Source organism: Papio anubis, chromosome 20 (genome assembly GCF_008728515.1).
Source record: "Papio anubis isolate 15944 chromosome 20, Panubis1.0, whole genome shotgun sequence".
Lineage (NCBI taxonomy): Eukaryota > Metazoa > Chordata > Mammalia > Primates > Cercopithecidae > Papio > Papio anubis.
The window spans coordinates 1801485-1823246 of NC_044995.1; the positions used below are offsets into that span (position 1 = coordinate 1801485).

General features: G+C 52.0%; 1 protein-coding gene across 1 annotated transcript; it reads left to right on the forward strand.

Moving 5' to 3' along the window:
• The first annotated feature begins 76 nt into the window (after positions 1-76).
• On the forward strand, positions 77-15534 carry SLC1A5 (solute carrier family 1 member 5). The gene is made up of 8 exons (XM_031659126.1): positions 77-1290; positions 4188-4230; positions 4605-4652; positions 6847-7013; positions 11197-11430; positions 12662-12856; positions 12958-13092; positions 14691-15534. The coding sequence occupies exons 1-8, from the start codon at positions 722-724 to the stop codon at positions 14926-14928; spliced, it is 1629 nt and encodes a 542-aa protein (XP_031514986.1). The 5' UTR covers positions 77-721; the 3' UTR covers positions 14929-15534.
• The last annotated feature ends 6228 nt before the right edge of the window (positions 15535-21762 follow it).

Genomic DNA, 21762 nt, shown 5'->3' on the forward strand with positions numbered 1-21762 from the left:
CTCTGCAGCCAATCGGCGCCCACGGGTCGGTCCCCGCCTTCTCAAACCCCGCCCCGCTACACTTACTCCTGGCAGCTTCCGCTAAACCGGCTCAGAGCTACGCGGCACGCGCGGAGATTTTCTCTGGGCTGGTAACCGCTACTCCTGGGCATCAGACCACCGCCTTCCGTACACAGGCGCCCGCATCCCACCCTCCTAGACCTAAGAGCCTGGGTCCCCTGGTCCCGGAGCTCCGCTTCCCGGCCCCAGATTCTGGCGCCCCAGCCCTCCGTGTCCAAGACCCAGGCACCCGGGGTCCCAGCCTCCCGGATCCAGGCGTCCCGGATCTGCGCCACCAGAACCTAGCCTCCTGCAGACCTCCGCCATCTGGGCGCACTCAACCTCCTGGAGCCAAGGGCCCCACGCCCCACCCAGAGAAACTCTCGTATTCCCAGCTCCTAGAGCCAAGGAACCCAGGCGCTCTGAACTCCCAGTTTTCGAGCATCTGGCACACGGGGCAGAGCAGAGAAGCCCCAGCGCCCAGCCTGGGAAATTTAAACACTCCAGCTTCCAAGAGTCAAGGAACTTCAGTGCTGTGAACTCACAAGTCTAAGGAGCCCTCCAAAGTTCCAGTCTCCAGGTGCTGTTACTCAACTCAGTCCTAGGAACGTCGGGTCCTGGGAAGGAGCCCAAGCGCTCCCAGCCAGCTTCCAGGCGCTAAGAAACCGCGGTGCGTCCCATCATGGTGGCCGATCCTCCTCGTGGAGACTCCAAGGGGCTCGCAGCGGCGGAGCCCACCGCCAACGGGGGTCTGGCGCTGGCCTCCATCGAGGACCAAGGCACCGCAGCAGGCGGCTGCTGCGGTTCCCGGGACCGGGTGCGACGCTGCCTTCGAGCCAACCTGCTTGTGCTGCTGACGGTGGTGGCCGTGGTGGTCGGCGTGGCGCTGGGGCTGGGGGTATCGGGGGCCGGAGGTGCGCTGGCGTTGGGCCCGGAGCGCTTGAGCGCCTTCGTCTTCCCGGGCGAGCTGCTGCTGCGCCTGCTGCGGATGATCATCTTGCCGCTGGTGGTGTGCAGCTTGATCGGCGGCGCCGCCAGCCTGGACCCCGGCGCGCTCGGCCGCCTGGGCGCCTGGGCGCTGCTGTTTTTCCTGGTCACTACGCTGCTGGCGTCGGCGCTCGGAGTGGCCTTGGCCCTGGCGCTGCAGCCGGGCGCCGCCTCCGCCGCCATCAACGCCTCGGTGGGAGCCGCTGGCAGTGCCGAAAATGCCCCCAACAAGGAGGTGCTCGATTCGTTCCTGGATCTTGCGAGGTCAGACCCTGCTCCCTTGGGAGGTGGGGAAGAGTGTTAGGGATGGCGGGAGTGGCCACGTGGGCAAGACGGGGCTTTGGGGCAGCTAGAGCCGAGACTTCCCTCTAGAGTCTTAGGAAAACTCGACAGGGTATTGCGGCGAGCTCCAGCCCTCGGGAGTGCAAGTCTCGTGTCCTGGGGAAGGGGGTTTCTAAATTTGGGGGCCTGGGTACATAAGTGGGGTCTTAGAGGGAGAAGAAAGTGATGTGGGGAGACACAGGAGGGTCTGCCTAGGGGAGAAAGATACTGTGAGGGGAGGGGACCCCAGGAGGAAATTTCGGGGAGGGAATCTTTGCGTCGTCAAGGGCCCCAAGATGGGGCTTCTAGATATAATTTGGGGCCAGGGTGGGAGAGTTTGGGATCCCTGGGTAAGGAGCTCCTGGAGGATCTGATCTGAGTAACTCCCACCAGGCCCTCTTCCCAGCCCTGGGGCACCCCCACACCACGTGTCGCTCCGATATAACCAGGTTCTGTTTTCGGGCTCCGCTTCCCACCCATTTCAGCTGGGGCCTGGCCGCTTCCCCTTTATCTTTTAGTTCAGCCCTGCCTCCCCTGCCTTTCCCTCCCGTTTCCTCCTCTGTCTGGGCCACCCCCTAGCAGGCAGCCCAGAAGAGGACCAGTTAGAAAAGGGAGCAGATTCTTTTCCTTCTCCTGGCCTCTGCCCCGCACCCCCAAGAATGGCCTGCCCGACTTTGAGGAGGGCGGGGGCAGAGGCCCCGATGCCCTTGCCTTTAGGGCTTGCTGATTCAGTGTCTCCAGGTTGGGGACTTCCTGGAAGTTGAGGGGAGGAAGTGATGAGTCATGGAACAGGGTTTCCCCAGCTTTTGGGGTGTCAGTGCAGGCTGAGATGGGAGACTGGGACAGGCTTGGTGTCCCAAGTTGCAGCCTGGGAGCACCTTCTGGCCGGGGGAGATTAGCTGGGTCCTGCCCCAGCCTCCGGGCCTGGGTGATACAGGCCTACCTTCAGGTAGACACACCCACTCCAAGGCTGTTTATGAGCACAGGCCTCCCCTGCGTGTTAAACACAGCTGTGGCTCACACTTGGCCGGCCACACAGGCTTACAACCAAATGACACACAGCTGGACACAGGCACACAGACACTCAGCTGAGGCTGTAACATCTCGACAAAAACCCATGGCCAGATACCAGCACTCATACACACGCCCACTGGGTCATACACAGCCCTGTAGCACAGCTGTTCAGTGATGCTGCCAGCCACGCCAACATCTAAACACAGGCTCAAGAGCACACAATACACACTCACATACACACCTCTGTGGTCACACACCAATAAACTCATGCTTTTTTTTTTTTTTTTTTGAGACAGTCTCTATCACTCAGGCTGGAGTGCAGTGGCACGATCTTGGCTCATTGCAACCTCCACCTCCTGGGTTCAAGTGATTCTCATACCTCAGCCTTCCGAGTAGCTGGGATTAAAGGGGTGCGCCATCACGCCTGGATAATGTTTGTGTTTTTAGTAGAGATGGGGTTTCACCATGTTGGCCAGGCTGGTCTTGAACCCCTGACATCAAATAATCTGCCCACCTCAGCCTCCCAAAGGGCTGGAATTAATGGCGTGAGCCACCACACCCGGCCAAATTCATTACTCTACCATGATGTTATTTTACTCTATCATGACGCGTGGCTGGCCATCCGTGGGCATTGTCCCATACTGCTGAGTCTTAACCCGCACCCAAACTGATAACATTTGACAGATTGTATATGGACATATGGCATTGGCTGTACACCGGTCATTGGTGAGAGGGAGCATGTGGAGTGGTTGGGGCTATGAAGCCAGCTGGCTGGGTTCAGATCCCAGCTCTGCCATTTCCCAGCTGGGCAATTTTCTTTACCCTTTTGGGCCTCAGCTTCCTTTTCTATAAAATGGGGTAATAGTGCTTATTCCTAAGGCTGTCATAAGGATGAAATGGGTTAATTTGTGTAAAGCACAGGCCAAAATGCTCGCCTGCCACACAGTAGGTGCTGTAGATGGCTTAGCTGCTATATATATTTTTTGGGAGTCTCACTCTGTCCCAGGCAGGAACGAAGTGGCGTGATCTTGGCTCACTGCAGCCTCAACCTCCTCGGGCTCAAGTGATCCTCCCACCTCAGCCTCCAGAGTAGCTAGAACTACAGGCACACGCCACCACGCCTGGCTAATTTTTGTATTTTTTGTAGAGACACGATTTCGTCATGTTGCCCAGGCTGGTCTTCAACTCCTGGCTCAAGCGATCTGCCTGCCTTGGCCTCCCAAAAGTGCTGGGATTCCAGGCAAGCGCCTTGGCCTTAGCTACTGTTTTCATCTCAAGGCAGACACTGTCAAACAAGAGTAAGAGTAGCCTTGTAAACACAGATGCATATTCATGAGATATGAAGCCGTCCCTTGTCTCCCTTCCTGCCACCGCCTCCCAACACACCCAGATCCTCCCCCATGCTCTCAGAGGCGCTGGCCGGCCCTCCAGGAGGAAGTGGATGATGCAAGCCGTCCGGGGTATTAAGTTTGCTGCATGGGGTGGAGCTGAGGCCCGGGGCGACCTCCCTACCTCCCTACCTCCCTACTTCCCTACCTCCCCCGGCCTGCCGTGGGAGACCAGCATTCCTCACCCTGAACGCACAATGTCTCAGGGCTAGCACGCCAGCCTCTTGGGGCTGAAGGAGGCTGACTCCCCACATCCTGCAAAGGGGTGCAAGTCTAGTTCCAAACCTGCCGGGCTGAGGCATGAGTAGGGACTGCGTTTGGGTGCAGATGGGGCCCCAAAGCTTCCACTCACTGCCTTAAAACGCCAACCCAGCCTCTCAGACAATGCTGCCCTCCCCCTATGGTATCTAATAACCCTCTGTGTCTCTGTCTCTGCAGAAATATCTTCCCTTCCAACCTGGTGTCCGCAGCCTTTCGCTCAGTGAGTCCTCAGGGGTGTCCTGAGGGGTGGGGGGTGGACAGGGAGGGATGCCAGCCAGGGGGAGCCCTTGCTACCTGATTTTGGTGAGTGCCTGGAAAAATGCATGTGCAATGAGAACACAGGCTCAGAGCCTCCTGTGAGTTTTAATTCTAGCTGTGTGACTCTGGGCGAATGTGTTTACCTCCCTGAGCCTCAGTTTTTCACCTCTGGAAAATGGGGGTATTGATCATCCTGCCTCAGTGGGGTTGCCAGCAGACGAAATGAGATCACATTGAAAGGATATGGAAGGGCAGGCTTTGAGCATTGTTAACTTGGCATGGGGTTGGGGGGCCCTGGTGACAATGGACACTGACTCTTCCCAACCCCACCTACAGTACTCTACCTCCTATGAAGAGAGGAATATCACTGGAACCAGGGTGAAGGTGAGAGCAGTGGGAGGCAGTGGGGGCTCTACCTCTTTGCTCATTGCTGTAATGTTTTGGTTTTATTTCTGCCTCGGTCTTTACTGTGGAATTTGATTGACATTCTGCTCTCCTTCCCCAGTTTCTGTCTTTTCTGCCTTCTGGATAGGTCTCTACTTTGTCCCCTCTTTTCCTGCCCCAGGCTGGTCTTCCATTCCTGGTCCAGGCTCTTCCTTTCTCCCTTTATCCCTCACCCCCCAACCCCATTCCATGCTGCCCCCTCCCTGCCCTGTTCCATCCACCCTCAACCTGCTCAACCTGGCAAGCAGCCAGAGGTTTTTGTTGTTGCTGTTATTGTTGTTGTTTTTCTGAAACAGGATCTCTGTCCATCATTCAGGCTGGAGTACGGTGGCACGAGCACAGCTCACTGCAGTCTCGATCTCCTGGGCTCAAGTGATCCTTCCCACCTCAACCTTCCCAGTAGCTGGGACTATAACACACCCAGCTAATTTTTGTATCTTTTTTTTTTTTTTTTTTTTTTTTTTTGAGACGGAGTCTCGCTCTGTCGCCCAGGCTGGAGTGCCGTGGCCGGATCTCAGCTCATTGGAAGCTCCACCTCCCGGGTTCACGCCATTCTTCTGCCTCAGCCTCCCGAGTAGCTGGGACTACAGGCGCCTGCCACCACATCCGGCTAATTTTTTTTTTTTTTTTTTTTTATGTGTTTAGTAGAGACGGGGTTTCACCATGTTAGCCAGGATGGTCTCGATCTCCTGACCTTGTGATCCGCCCGTCTCGGCCTCCCAAAGTGCTGGGATTACAGGCTTGAGCCACCGCGCCCGGCCTAATTTTTGTATCTTTTATAGAGACTGAGTTTTGCCATGTTGCCCAGGCTGGTCTTGAACTATTGGGCTCAAGTGATCTGCTCACCTTGGCCTCGCAAAGTGCTGGGATTACAGGCGTGAGGCACTGCTCCTGGCCCTGAGAATCTTTTCTTTTTCTTTTTTTGAGACGGAGTCTCGCGCTGTGTCACCCAGGCTGGAGTGCAGTGGCGCGATCTCGGCTCACTGCAAGCTCCGCCTCCCAGGTTCACGCCATTCTCCTGCCTCAGCCTCCGAGTAGCTGGGACTACAGGCGCCCGCCACCACGCCCGGCTAGTTTTTTTTGTATTTTTAGTAGAGACGGGGTTTCACCATGTTAGCCCGGATGGTCTCGATCTCCTGACCTCGTGATCCACCCGCCTCGGCCTCCCAAAGTGCTGGGATTACAGGCTTGAGCCACCGCGCCCGGCCTTCTTTTTTTTTTTTAAGACGGAATTTTGTACTTGTTGTCCAGGCTGGAATGCAATGGCACGATCTCTGCTCACTGCAACCTCCACCTCCTGGGTTCAAGTGATTCTCCTGCCTCAGCCTCCTGAGTAGCTGACAGGCGTGTGCCACCACGTCTGGCTAATTTTGTATTTTTAGTAGAGATGGGATTTCTCCATGTTGGATAGGGTGGTTTCTCGAACTCCCCACCTCAAGTGATCCACCCACCTCAGCCTCCCAAAGTGTTGTGATTACAGGTGTGAGCCACCACGTTCGGCCAGAGGATCTTTTCAAAACACAAATGTGACCCTATCTCTGCAGTACCCAGAGCCCTGCCATGTGCTCCAGTGCCCTCAGGAGAAAGTCCAGTCTCCTTGCTACAGTCTATGACCAAGGGGTCCCTGTGAGGTCAAACCCCTGCCAGCCCGCCTGGCTGCCCAGCCTCAGCTAGTGACCCTGCGCAGGTCATTCTACTCTAGCTACAGTAGATTATGGCTCTTCTTTGAATGCCCAAGTTGTACTCACTTCTAGGCTGTTGCACATTCTGCTTCCTCTCTCTAGATCCTTTTACCACCCTTCTTTACCTGGTTCACTCCTCCTGTCCTCCAGGTCTCAGCTCAGATGCCCCTTCCTCCAGGAAGTCCCCCCTGACTGCCCCCTACTCCCCAAGCTGGCACTGCCTTCTCTCGGTTCCCACACTCCCCTGGGCTCCCTTATTCCAGCCCCACCTACTCTGGGCCATCCCTGACGACTAATATATTTCCCCTGGACCTGGACTGGAAGCCTTGGGAGGAAGGGGTCCGAGGGCTGCCATGTCTCTGCTGGGTCGCAGTGGTGCCTAGGACTGGCCCTCAGTGACTGTGCAGGTAGACTGAGTGTCCCTTCCACCCCGATCTGTTCCTTGCCTACAGGTGCCCGTGGGGCAGGAGGTGGAGGGCATGAACATCCTGGGCTTAGTAGTGTTTGCCATTGTCTTTGGTGTGGCACTGCGGAAGCTGGGGCCTGAGGGGGAGCTGCTTATCCGCTTCTTCAACTCCTTCAATGAGGCCACCATGGTTCTGGTCTCCTGGATCATGTGGTAGGTGGTGGGAGAGGAGGCTGGAGTGGGTGGGGTTGGAGGGTGGGTCTGCTGCCAGAGGCAGGTGTGGGGCATTCTGTGTGGGGTGAGGCACCCTCTGTCACTCGTTGGAGCCAGATGGCCTGCATTTAAATCCAGCATTGACCATGCCCTGGCTATGTGATTTTAGGCAAGTGATTTTCCCTCTGTTTCAGTTTCCTCATCTATAAAATGGGAACGGCACTTTGGGAGGCCGAGGTGGGTGGATCACTTGAGATCAGGAGTTCAAAACCAGCCTGGACAACATGGTGAAACCCCGTCTCTACTAAAAATACAAAAAAATTAGCCAGGCGTGGGGACATGCGCCTGTAATCCCAGTTACTCGGGGGCCTGAGGTACAAGAATCACTTAAGCCTGGGAGGCGGAGGTTGCAGTAAGTGGAGATCGTGCCACTGCCTGGGCGACAGAGGGAAACTCTGTCTCAAGAAGAAAAAAAAAAAGAAAGTTAATATGGTACACGGAAGGTCTTAGGACAGTGCCTGGCTTATTGCGTGCCTACAGTAAATCCTAATAGCTAATATTTATTGGGCATTTTGCTTGTATAACTTCCGGACACTTCCCACTGGCCAGAACTTGGGTATCTAGCCTCCCCTCTCTGCTCAAGTGGCTGGGAAAATATGCCTTTCTTCTGTGACTTACAAGAAGGAGCTGGGGAAGTAACTAGTCAGCGATGATTGATGGGCGATCCATGATTGAGTAATCTAGGGAAGTGATGTTGGGAGGCTTTTTTTTTTTTTTTTTTGAGACGGAGTTTCGCTTTTGTTGCCCAGGCTGGAGTGCAGTGACGCGATCTGGGCTCATTGCAAACTGTGCCTAGTAGGTTCAAGCGATTCTCCTGCCTCAGCCTCCCGAGTAGCTGGGATTACAGGTATGCGCCACCATGCCCGGCTAATTTTGTATTTTTAGTAGAGACAGGTTTCTCCATGTTGGTCAGGCTGGTCTCGAACTCCCGACCTCAGGTGATCTGCCCACCTCGGCCTCCCAAAGTGCTGGGATTATAGGCGTGAGCCACCATGCCCAGCCTTGGGAGTCCTCTTGGCTTGGAGCCATCCCTGGGATCTTCACGGCAGGGGAGGGTGATAATAACCCCACCTGAAGTTTATAGATCGCTTATTGTCTGTAAAAAGCTTTAGCTCCTTTCTTTCTTTCTTTTTTTTTCTTTGAGACGGAGTCTCGCTCTGTCCCCCAGACTGGAGTCCTGTGGCGCAATCTTGGCTCACTGCAAGCTCCGCCTCCCAGGTTCACGCCATTCTCCTACCTCAGCCCCCCAAGTAGCTGGGACTACAGGCGCCCACCACCTCGCCCGGCTAATTTTTTGTATTTTTAGTAGAGACGGGGTTTCACCGTGAGTCTCAATCTCCTGACCTTGTGATCTGCCCGCCTTGGCCTCCCAAAGTGCTGGGATTACAGGCATGAGCCACCGCGCCTGGCAGCTTTAGCTCCTTTCAACTGGCATCTCACTGCATCCTCCCAGCATTCCTGTGAGGAATCTGTTGGGTGTTGTGCAATCTGTAATCTGACTCATAGAACCTCCCTCTGGTGGGTGTTGGGAAGATTCAATATCATGTTCAAGGGCACAGCACATCAAAAATGCTTCATACCTGGGAGTTGTTATTAAGACCCGGGCCATGGCCTTTCTACAATTTGTATTTTATTTTATTTATTTATTTAGAGACGGAGTCTTGCTCTGTCGCCCAGGCTGAAGGTGCAGTGGCACAGTCTCAGCTCACTGCAACGTCTGCCTCCCATGGTCAGGTGATTCTCCTGCCTCAGCCTCCTGAGCAGCTGGGACCACAGGAACACACTACCATGCCCAGCTAATTTTTGTATTTTTAGTAGAGACAGGGTTTTGCCATGTTGGCCAGGCTGGTGTCAAACTCCTGACCTCAAGCGATCTACCCTCCCCGGCCTCCCAAAGTGCTGGGATTACAGGCATGAGCCACGGCTCCTGGCCTTCAAATTTTTATTTTAAAAATGTGTTTTTTGGCTGGTTGTGGCACCTCACACCTGTAATCCCAGCATTTTGGGAAGCTGAGGTGGGAGGATTGCTTGAGGCCAGGAGTTAGAGACCAGCCTGGCCAACATGGCGAAAACTCTTCTCTACAAAAAAATATAAATATTAGCTGGGAATGGTGGTGTACACCTTTAATCCTAGCTACTACCCGGGAGGCTGATGGATGAAAATCGCTTGAAACTGGGAGGCAAAGCTTGCGGTGAGCCAAGATTGCACCACTACACTCCAGCCTGGGCAACAGAGCAAGACTCTGTCTAAATAATAATAATAATAGTAATTTTAAAAAATGTTTTTTGAGCTAGGATCTCGCTCTGTCACCTAGGCTGGAGTGCAGTGTGGCATGATCACAGCTCACTGTAGCCCTGACCTCCTGGGTTCAGGTGATCCTCCCACCTCAGCCTCCTACGTAGCTGGGACTACAGACCCCAGCTACAAAGCCTAGCTAATTTTTTTTTTTTTTTTTTTAAAGAAACTGGGTGGCCGGCTCAGTGGTTCACGCCTATAATCCCAGCACTTTGGGAGGCCAAGGCAGGCAGATCACCAGGTCGGGAGATCGAGACCATCCTGGCTAACATGATAAAATCCTGTCCCTACTAAAAATACAAAAAATTAGCTGGGCATGATGGCACGCGCCTGCAATCCCAGCTACTTGGGAGGCTGAGGCAGGAGAATTGCTTGAACCTGGGAGGTGGAGGGTATAGTGAACCGAGATCACGCCACTGCATTGGGTGACAGAGCAAGTCTCTGTTTTTTTTTTTAAAAAAAAAAAGAAACTGGGTTTTTCCAAGATCAAGATATTGGCAGAAAATAAAATTTAAGCCGGGCGCGGTGGCTCAAGCCTGTAATTCCAGCACTTTGGGAGGCCGAGGCGGGCGGATCACGAGGTCAGGAGATCGAGACCATCCTGGCTAACACGGTGAAACCCCGTCTCTACTAAAAAATACAAAAAACTAGCCGGGCGAGGTGGCGGGCGCCTGTAGTCCCAGCTACTCGGGAGGCTGAGGCAGGAGAATGACGTGAACCCAGGAGGCAGAGCTTGCAGTGAGCTAAGATCTGGCCACGGCACTCCATCCTGGGCGACAGAGCGAGATTCCGTCTCAAAAAAAAAAAAAAAAAAAAAAAGAAATGAAAATTAAAAAAAATACATATTGGCAGAAAATAAAATTTAAAAAAAAGAGAGACAGACATGTTGCCCAGGCTGGTCTTGAACTCCTGGGCTCAAGCGATCTGTCTGCCTCCGCCTTCCCTACATCCTGGGATTACAGGCATGAGCCACCGTGCCTGGCCTATTTTTATTTTTTGTAGAGACTGGGTCTCACTGTGTTGCCCAAGCTGGTCTCGAGAACTCCTAGCCTCAAGTAATCCTCCTGCTTTGGCCTTCTAAAGTGCTGGGATTATAGGCATGAGCCACTGTGCCCGTCCTCTTTATCTTTCATCATCTGCGGAGAGCGTATTGGTTCAAGTCATGCTAGCTGCCATAGCAAAGCAACCCAGAAGTGTGAATGGCACACACTGATGGACATTTCTTTGTGGCTCACATGTGAAGTCCAAATCTGGTGACTGCTTCATGTGCTGATGGAAGCACTGAGACTTTTTTTTTTTTTTTTTTTTGAGACGGAGTTTCACTCTTGTTGCCCAGGCTGGAGTGCAATGGTGCAATCTCGGCTCACAGCAACCTCCGTCTCCCCTGTTCAAGCAATTCTCCTGCCTCAGCCTCCCGAGTAGTTGGGCTTACAGGCACATGCCACCATGCCTGGCTAATTATGTATTTTTAGCAGAGACGGGGTTTCTCCACGTTGGTCAGGCTAATCTTGAACTCCCGACCTCAGGTGATCCGCCCGCCTCAGCCTCCCAAAGTGCTGGGATTACAGGCATGAGCCACCGTGCCCAGCCTGCACAGAGACTTTTATTTCCGGGCTGCTCTACCTTTGAGGGGAAAAGAGAGTGTGAGGTTGGCACGGGAGCTTCAGGGCCCAGGCCTGGGAGTGGTGCCCACGCTGAAGCACACATTGCTGGGGCTTCTCCTGACCTCAGGAGAAGGCAGGAAGATATGGGCAGGGTGCTGAGCCTCTCGCCTGGCCACTGGGCCCGTGGAAGAGGCAACAAGCTGTCGCCTGTGTTACCGATCAGGTACGCCCCTGTGGGCATCATGTTCCTGGTGGCCGGCAAGATCGTGGAGATGGAGGACGTGGGTTTACTCTTTGCCCGCCTTGGCAAGTACATTCTGTGCTGCCTGCTGGGCCATGCCATCCACGGGCTCCTGGTACTGCCCCTCATCTACTTCCTCTTCACCCGCAAAAACCCCTACCGCTTTCTGTGGGGCATCGTGACACCGCTGGCCACTGCCTTTGGGACCTCCTCCAGGTACGGCTTTGGGGTGGGCTAGGGTGAGATGTTTAAGCTAAGCGGCATGGAGTGGATGAAATTTTCTGTGCCGGGGACATTGGATCTGGGTACAGGGGCCATACTTTAGGAGATCCTCATAAGGTCCTGGATTTGTCCCCACCCTTAAAAAAATAGGAAACGATTGCCTTAGAGATTTATTCCCCCCTTTCTTATACTGCCTCCCCATGGCACTGGGGGCACTCTATTTTTTTTTTTTTTAAATGATGGTGTCTCGCTCTGTTGCCCAGGCTGGCGTGTAGTGGTGTGATCCCGGCTCACTGCAACCTCTGCCTCCTGGGTTCAAGTGATTCTCTGCCTTAGCCTCCCGAGTAGCTGGGACTACAAGTATCCACCATCACACCCAGCTAATTTTTGTGTTTTTAGTAGAGACGGGGTTTCACCATGTTGGCCAGGCTGGTCTCAAACTCCTGGCCTCAAGTGATTCACTCACTTCGGCCTCCAAAAGTGCTGGGATTACAGCCGCCATGCCCAGCCCCTGGGGGGCTCTTAAATTCTGCTCTGATTCAACCTCAGAACTCCTTCCACCCTCTCTCCTGGGCATTTCATTTGTCCCTGCTAGCCCTGTCCCCTTCCAAGATAATAGTAATTATTAGTGTATTATTGGTGAGAGTCAGCAGGACCCAAACATTAGAATTTAGGTGTGAATTGTGTGGGTATTTGGGGAGGTAGTAGTCTATACTCTCCCAGAGGTTCCAGGACTCGTAGATTTTGTAATCCTGGTATTGAGTTCCCTAGTGCTGCCTGCTTGTGGGAAAAGAGCTTAGATATAGCAGGTGAGGGCTGGGGGTGGAGTCTGGACATGGTAGGAGAGAAGGGGATCTAGATTAGATGGGAGGGCCTTGGACCAAGGGACAGGCTGGGGAGGTGGGCGGGACTTCGGCTGGACAGGTGGTATGGGCAGGATCTGGTGGGCGGGGCTTTGGCTGGGCAAGTGGTGTGGGTGGGCTCTGGGTGGGCGGGGCTTCAGCTGGGTTGGTGGTGCGGGTCAGACCTGGAGGGTGAGCAGCCTTTGGCTGATTGGGTGACAGGGCTTTGCTTAGGCAGGCTTTAGTGGGGATCCACTAGGTGGGGTGAGTGGGGCTTTGGCTGGTTGGGATGGGGTACTCGGGGAGTCGCCTGGGCCGGACCTGGAGGGTGGGCGGAGCCCCGTCAGCAGGTTGACCTAACTCAGCTCCCCCATCCCTTGTAGTTCCGCCACGCTGCCGCTGATGATGAAGTGCGTGGAGGAGAATAATGGCGTGGCCAAGCACATCAGCCGTTTCATCCTGCCCATCGGTGCCACCGTCAACATGGACGGTGCCGCGCTCTTCCAGTGCGTGGCTGCAGTGTTCATTGCACAGCTCAGCGAGCAGTCCTTGGACTTCGTAAAGATCATCACCATCCTGTGAGTGTCAGGGGGCTATGGATGGGACCCCCGGACCCCAGTTGACCTTCATCTTCTCCCATAACAGAGGCGTCTGCCTAACCTCCTACCTTCTCCCTCAGGGTCACGGCCACAGCGTCCAGCGTGGGGGCGGCGGGCATCCCTGCTGGAGGTGTCCTCACTCTGGCCATCATCCTCGAAGCAGTCAACCTCCCGGTCGACCATATCTCCTTGATCCTGGCTGTGGACTGGCTAGTGTGAGTGTGGGTCTAGAGACTGGGGCAGGGGCCGGGAAAAGAGGATGAGTGAGTGAGAGTCCTTAGAGCCTCTGGACAGAAGACGAGGAGAAGAAGGAAGGAATTCTGGAGAAAAGGGGGGGAAACGTGAGCATTCCTGAGGGCAAGGAATGGCATCTTTGCAGCTCTAAGAGGAACATCAGAAAAGTAGGGCATCTGTGTGGTGAATACAGCAGACTCTTCGGCCAGACTGCTCAGGGTCACATCCCAGCTCCAACATTCGCTGTTATGCCCTCGGGAAGTGCTTAATCTCCCTGTGTCTCAGTTTCTCCATCTGTAAAATGGGGAGAAGAACAGTCTCTCCCTAAGGATTAGATAATAGACACACCTGCCTTAGAGCAGCCCCCAGTAAGCAGTAATTGCTACATAATTATTTGCTATCACGATTAAGCTATTAAGAGTATAAAGACTGGAAAGCAGCCAGGCACGGCGGCTCACGCCTGTAATCTCAACATTTTGGGAGGCCCAGGCAGGTGGATCATTTGAGGTTAGGAGTTGGAGACCAGCCCAACAAACATGGTGAAACCCCGTCTCCACTAAAAATACAAAAAAATTAGCCGGTATGGTGGCATATGCCTGTGATCTCAGCTACTCAGGAGGCTAAGGCAGGAGAATCGTTTGAACCCAGCAGGTGCAGGTTGCAGTGAGCCAAGATTGTGCCACTGCACTCCTGTCTGGGCAACAGAGTGAGATCGTGTCTCAAAAAAAAATTCTGGAATTAATTATTGGCAATGGTTACACAAGTCTGAATATACCAAAAAATACCAAGATGTATACTTTTAAAAGGTTAATTTTATGGTAGGTGAATTATACTTTAATTTTTTTTGAGACACAGTCTCACTCTGTCGCCCAGGCTGGAGTGTAGTGATGTGATCATGGTTGTAATCACTGCAGCCTCCACCTCCCAGGCTCAAGTGATCCTCCTGAGTAGCTGGGACTATAGGTATGCACTACCATGCCTGACCAATTTTTTTCCTCTACCTCCCAGGCTCAAGCAATCCTCCTGCCTCAGCCTGCTGAGTAGCTGGTACTATAGGTGTGCAGTACCATCCCTGGCTAATTTTTTTTTTTTTTCTATCTATATGGAGATGGGATCTTACTCTATTGCCCAGGCTGACTCCAACTCTTAATTTTTTTTTTTTTGTAGTTGACTGAGACGGAGTCTCGCTCTGTCACCCAGGCTGGAGTGCAGTGGCCAGATCTCAGCTCACTGCAAGCTCCGCCTCCCGGGTTCACGCCATTCTCCGGCCTCAGCCTCCCGAGTAGCTGGGACTACAGGCGCCCACCACCTCGCCCGGCTAGTTTTTTGTATTTCTTAATAGAGACGGGGTTTCACCGTGTTAGCCAGGATGGTCTCGATTTCCTGACCTCGTGATCCGCCCGTCTCGGCCTCCCAAAGTGCTGGGATTACAGGCTTGAGCCACCGCGCCCGGCCCAACTCTTAATTTTTACTTTTTAGATTCCAAGGGGAGAGAGGCAGGAGGCTTAAGCCTTGGCCCTTTCCTTCCCTGTCACCCTCTCCCATCCCACTTACTTTGCTGTCATTTCTACCCCTTTAGTGACCGGTCCTGTACCGTCCTCAATGTAGAAGGTGACGCTCTGGGGGCAGGACTCCTCCAAAATTACGTGGACCGTACGGAGGTGAGAAGCACAGAGCCCGAGTTGATACAAGTGAAGAGTGAGCTGCCCCTGGATCCGCTGCCAGCCCCCACTGAGGAAGGGAACCCCCTCCTCAGACACTATCGGGGGCCTGCGGGGGATGCCACGGTCGCCTCTGAGAAGGAATCAGTCATGTAAACCCCAGGAGGGGACCTTCCCTGCCCTGCTGGAGGTGCTCATTGGACACTGGATTATGAGGAATGGATAGATGAATGAACTAGGGCTCTGGGGGTCTGCCTGCACACTCTGGGGAGCCAGGGGCCCCAGCCCCCTCCTGGACAGGAGATCTGGGGTGCCTGGCTGCTGGAGTACATGTGTTCATGAGGGTTACTCCTCAAAACCCCCAATTCTCACTCATGTCCCCAACTCAAGGCTAGAAAACAGCAAGATGGGGAAATAATGTCCTGCTGCCTACCCACCATGACCTGCCTGGCCTTACCTGTGTCAGGGAGCAGGTCACAGGTCACCATGGGGAATTCTAGCCCCATTGGGGGGATGTTTCAACACCATGCTGGTTATTTTGGCGGCTGTAGTTGTTGGGGGGAATATGTGTGTGTGCACGTGTGTATATGTGTTCTGTGACCTCCTGTCTCCACAGTACGTCCCACCATGTCCCCAGATCCCCTATTCCCTCCACAATAATAGAAATACTCCCAGGGACTCTGGGGAGAGGCTGAGGGCAAATACCTGCTGTCACTCCAGAGGACACTTTTTTAGCAATAAAATTGAGTGTCAACTATTTAATCAGGTGTTGTTGAGAATTTGACTTAAAGCACCAGCCACTACAATGACAGTATCTGCTCATCAAACACCACTGGGCTGGGCGTGGGGGCTCACACCTCTAATCCCAGCACTTTGAGATCGCTCCAGGCTAGGAGTTCAAGACAAGCCTGGGCAACATAGTGAGACGTCGTCTCTACAAAAAAATATATAAAAATTAAGGCCGAGCACAGTGGCTCACACCTGTAATCTCAGCACTTTGGGAGGCTGAGGTGGGCGAATCACGAGGTCAGGAGTTCAAGATCAGCCTGGCCAACATGGTGAAACCCCATCTCTACTAAAAATACAAAAATTAGCCGGGCGTGGTGGCGGGTGCCTGTAATCCCAGCTACTCAGGAGGCTGAGGCAGGAGAATTGCTTGAACCTGGGAGGCAGAGGTTGCTGTGAGCCGAGATCGCACCACTGCACTCCAGCCTGGGCGAAAGAACAAAACTGCCACCTCAAAAACAACAACAAAAAATTAGGCAGGTGCAGTGGTGCACCTGTAGTCCCAGCTACTCAGAAGGCTGTGGTGGGGCGGATCCCTTGAGCCCAGGAGTTCAAGGATGCAGTGACCGATGATCATGCCACTGCACTCCAGCCTGGGCAACAAACAGAGGGACACCCTGTTGCTTTTTTTTTTTTTTTTTTGAAACAAAGTCTGGCTCTGTTGTCTGGGCTGGAGTGCAGTGCAGTGGCACGATCTTGGCTTACTGCAACCTCCACCTCCCAGGTTCAAGCGATTCTCCTGCCTCAGCCTCCCAAGTAGCTGGGACTACAGGCACCCACCACCATGCCTTGCTAATTTTTGTATTTTTAGTAGAGACGGGTTTCACCACGTTGGCCAGGCTGGTCTCCAACTCCTGGCCTCAAGTGATGCCCCCTCCTTGGCCTCCTAAAGTGCTGAGATTACAGGCATGAGCCACCACACCCAGCCAGACCCTGTCTCTTAAACACCACGGGAAACCACAGTGAGACACCACTATACATACTAGAATGGCTGAACACAAGACCAAGGGAGGATGGGGAGCAACAGGACTCCTCATCTCTTGGTTGGTGCTCCCTTGGTAGATGGCTGAGTTGTTTTGGAAAATAACTGGGCAGTTTCTTAATAAAGTTAAAAAATACAGGCTGGGCACAGTGGCTCATGCCTGTAATCCCAGCACTTTGGAGGCCGAGGTGGATGGATCACCTGAGGTCAGGAGTTCGAGACTAGCCTGGCCAACATGGTGAAACCCCCGTCTCCACTGAAAATACAAAAATTAGCCGGGCGTGGTGGTGCATGCCTGTAGTCCCAGCTACTTGGGAGGCTGACGCAGGAGAATTGCTTGAACCTGGGAGGCAGAATATTGTAGTGAGCCAAGATCACACCATTGCACTCCAGTCTGGGTGACAAAAGCAAAACTCTGTCTCAAAAAAAAAAAGTGTGGGCCGGGCGCGGTGGCTCAAGCCTGTAATCCCAGCACTTTGGGAGGCCGAGATGGGCGGATCACGAGGTCAGGAGATCGAGACCATCCTGGCTAACACGGTGAAACCCCGTCTCTACTAAGAAATACAAAAAATAGCCGGGCGAGGTGGCAGCGCCTGTAGTCCCAGCTACTCGGGAGGCTGAGGCCGGAGAATGGCATGAACCCGGGAGGCGGAGCTTGCAGTGAGCTGAGATCTGGCCACTGCACTCCAGCCTGGGCGACAGCGTGAGACTCCGTCTCAAAAAAAAAAAAAAAAAAAAAAAAAAAAAAAAGTGTGTATGTGTGTGTGTGTGTGTGTGTGTGTGTGTGTGTGTGTGTATATATATATATATATATATATATATTTACCATGCAGCTTAGGAGTTGCATTTCTCCCAAGAGAAATGAAAACTTTTTTATACAAAAATGTGTCCACAAATGTTTAGCTGCTATACCCATTGTTGCAAAAATTTGGGAACAAATCCATTTACATTGGTACAATACACTGGTACATTCATATGTACCATAATGGAAGATTACTCAGCAATAAATAACAGTGATATCGACCTACACTGCAACAGAAATGCATTTCAGATAATTTATTGAGAGAAAGAAACCAGAGACGGTAAATACTGTATAGTTCCATTTAGAGGAGGGCTAGAACATGCTCAACTGGTCTATGGTGGGAAATCAGAACAGTGGTGACCTATGGGAATGCATGTGGAGCCAGGCACGGTGGTTTCATGCCTGTAATCCCAGCACTTTGGGAGATCGAGGTGGGCAGATTGCTTGAGTCTGCTTGAAGCAGGCAGATTGAGACTAGCCTGGGCAACATGATGAAACCCCTGTCTCTACAAAAAATACAAAAATTAGCTGGGCATGGTGGTGCTCTTGTAGTCCCAGCTAATCAGGAGTCTGAGGCGGGAGGATTGATTGAGCCAATGAGATTGAGGCTGCAGTGGACCATGATCATGCCTCTGCACCCAAGCCTGAGCGAAGGCGTAAAACCCTGTCTCAAAAAAAAAAAAAAGCGTATTGATCAGAAGGGAGCACAAAAGAACCTTCTATGATAAAGCAAATGTCTCACCTTGATTTGGGTGATGATTCCACAGATGTATGCATTTGGAAAAGTTAATGAACCTGTACAAAAATCATGTGCATTTTGCCCTATGTGCATTCCAGTTAAATTTTTTCTACAATCTGGGTGTGGTGGTACGTGCCCGGAGTTTCCACTACTCAAGAGGCTGAGGCGAGAGGATCACTTGAGCCCAAGGATTCAAGGCTGCAGTGAGCTATGATTATGTGACTGCACTCCAGCCTGGGCAACAGATCGAGACTCTGTCTCTTAAAAGAATCTGCCCAAGGAGAATTGCTTGAACCCAAGAGGTGGAGGTTGCAGTGAGCCAAGATTGCGCCAGTGCACTCAAACCTGGGCAACAGAGCAAGACTCTGTCTCAAAAGCAACAACAACAAAAATCTACACAACTTATGGTAACAATTTTTTTTTCCTTTGTGACCACCTACATAGGAATGCAGCATCCCTTCATATCCCAACTCTCACTATCCAAATTGTCCCAGTAATTATTTTATTTCCTTGAAACCCCAAAATAGCTATTTGGATAAAAACCCACTTTGCAACTGTTTTACATCCTGTGTAAGTTCAGAATATGGACTATGCTGGCTGGGCGCAGTGGCTCACACCTGTAATCCTAGCACTTTGGGAGACTGAGGTGGGTGACTCACCTGAGGTCAGGGGTTCGAGACCAGCCTGACCAACATGGTGAAACCTCCTCTCTACTGAAAATACAAAAATTAGCTGGGTGTGGTGGCAGGCACCTGTAATCGTAGCTACTCGGGAGGCTGAGGCAAGAGAATCTCTTGAACCCAGGAGGCAGAGGTTTCAGTGACTGGAAATCGCACCACTGCACTCCAGCCTGGGCAACAGAGCAAGACTCTGTCTCACCCTCCCCCCCCCCCCCCCCCCCAAAAAAAAGGACTAGGCTGCTATTGTATCTCACCTGTTCTTTTGAGACAGGGTCTCTGTTTCTCAAGCTGAGTGCAGTGGTGCTATCATGGCTTACTGCAACCTCGACTTCCTGGGCTCAAGCAGTTCTCCTGCCTCAGCATCCTGAGTGGCTGGAACTACAGGTGCACACCACCACACCCAGCTAATTATTATTATTATTATTATTGTTATTTTGAGACAGAGTTTTGCTCTTGTTGCCCAGGCTGGAGTGCAATGGCATGATCTCGGCTCACTGCAACCTCTGCCTCCCGGGTTCAAGTGATTCTCCTGCCTCAGCCTCCTGGGTAACTGGGATTACAGGCATGCGCCACCATACCCGGCTAATTTTGTATTTTTAGTAGAGACAGGATTTCTCCATGTTGGTCAGGCTGGCCTCAAACTCCCGACCTCAGGTGATCTGCCTGCCTTGGCCTCCCCAAGTGCTGGGATTACAGGCATGAGCCACCACGCCTGACTGCTAATTTTCATTTGTAGAGATGGGGTCTCACTATGTTGCCCAGACTGGTCTCATACTCCTGGACTCAAGTGATCCTCCCACTTCGGCTTCCCAAAGTGCTAGGATTACAGTCATGAGCCACTGCACCCGGCCCTACTTCTCACCTGTTCTAACAGGATTCTGTTTTGTGCATTGAATTTGTTAGCCATCGTTGATATTATCTGCCTCTTCCAAACCCCCTGTGTTGACTTTGGCCAGGTGCCTGGAGGCACTACTGACCTGGGTCCAATTAGAGATGGTATCTTTAGTATCTTTTTGCTTGTTTGTTTAGTTTGTTTCCTTCCTGTGGAAGGAAAATATAATTTACATCTGATTCTGTGCAGAATAGTTTTGTATTGTACACACACATAATCATTCATGAGTTTAAGTGTTGAATAATTAGGTAATTGGTATTTTAAATGCTTTCTACTATGCCATAAACCATGGTGGGTTGTTATATAGGTGTTTAAAGAGTCTTTTATTGATATTCTGGGAAATTTTTTAGCGTTTTTGGATGAAGCTGGGAGTGCATTACTTTCTCTGCTTAAAATAAAAGCCAAGGCCGGGTGCAGTGGCTCACGCCTGTAATCCCAGCACTTTGGGAGGCTGAGGTGGGCGGATCACAAGGTCAAGAGATGGAGACCACCCTGGCCAACATGGATGTAAAAATACAAAAATTACCTGGGCATGGTGGCAGGCGCCTGTAGTCCCAGCTACTCGGGAGGTGGAGGCAGCAGAATCAATTGAACCTGGGAAGCAGAGGTTGCAGTGAGCCGATATCACGCCACTGCACTCCAGCCTGGCAACAGAGCAAGACTTCATCTCAAATAAATAAATAAATAAATAAAAGCTGGGCAGGTGGCTCATGCCTGTAATCCCAGCACTCTGGGAGGCGAAGTGGATGGATCACCTGAAGTCACGAGTTCGAGCCTGGCCAACATGGTGAAACTCTGTTTCTACTAAAAATACAAAAATTGGCTGGGTTAGTGGCATGCACCTGTAATCCCAGCTACTTGGTAGGCTGAGGCATGAGAATCGCTTGAATCCGGGAGGCAGAGGTTGTGCCATTGTACTCCAGCCTGGGCAACAGGAGCGAAACTTCGTCTCAAAAAAATAATAATAAATAAATAAATAATGGTGTATCCCCAAATTTTCTATATAATACTTTTTTGGGAATAGATTAGTTTTATAGTCTGAGGGATGCCTATTTATGGAGCTATAAACCTACCTACATAGTATTTCATAAACAACCTATGTGTATATAGAAAAATATGTTCATGAAACAAGCTTTACCAAACGTTACTTATTTTTTTTCTATTCTAATTTGTGTGTGTGTGTGTGTGTGACAGAGTCTTGCTCTATTGCCCAGGCTGGAGTGCAATGGCATGATCTCAGCTCACTGCAACCTCCACCTCCCAAGTTCAAGAAATTCTCCTGTCTCAGCCTCCCAAGTAGCTGGGATTACAGGTGTGTGCCACCATGCCGGGCTAATTTTTTGTATTTTTAGTAGAGATGGGGTTTCACTATGTTGGTCAGCCTGGCCTTGAACTCCTGACCTCAGGCGATTCACCCGCCTCAGCCTCCCAAAGTGCTGGGATTACAAGCGTGAATTTGTAATCTGCACCCGGCTCAGCTGCGCCCAGCTCAAACTGTTTTTAATTTTTTTTTTTTTTTTTTTTTTAAAGATTTGGGACTTTGCTGTGTCTTGCAGGCTGGAATGTAGTGGTGTGATTTTATCTCACTGTAGCCTCCGACTCCTGAGCTCAATCGACCCTCCCACCTCAGCCTCCTAAGTAGCTAGGACCACAGGCGTGCACCACCATGCCCAGCTATTTTTTTTTTTTTTTTAAGACAGAATCTTACTCTGTCGCCCGATTGGAGTGCAGTGGCATGATCTCACCTCACTGCAATCTCTGCCTCCCAGGTTCAAGCAATCCTCCTGCCTCAGCCTCCTGGGTAGCTGGGATTACAGGCATGAAGGGGACCAGCCCCTCCACACCTGTGGGTATTTCTCATCAGGTGGGATGAGAGACTGAGAAAAGAAATAAGACACCGAGACAAAATATAGAGAAAGAACAGTGGGCCCAGGGACTGGCACTCAGCATACGGAGGACCCGCACCGGCGCCAGCCTCTGAGTTCCCTCAGTATTTATTGATCATTATTTGTACTATCTTAGAGAGGGGAGTGTAGCAGGGCAACAGGTGGGGAGAAGGTCAGCAGGGAAACATTCGAGCAAAGGAATCTGTATCATGAATAAGTTCAA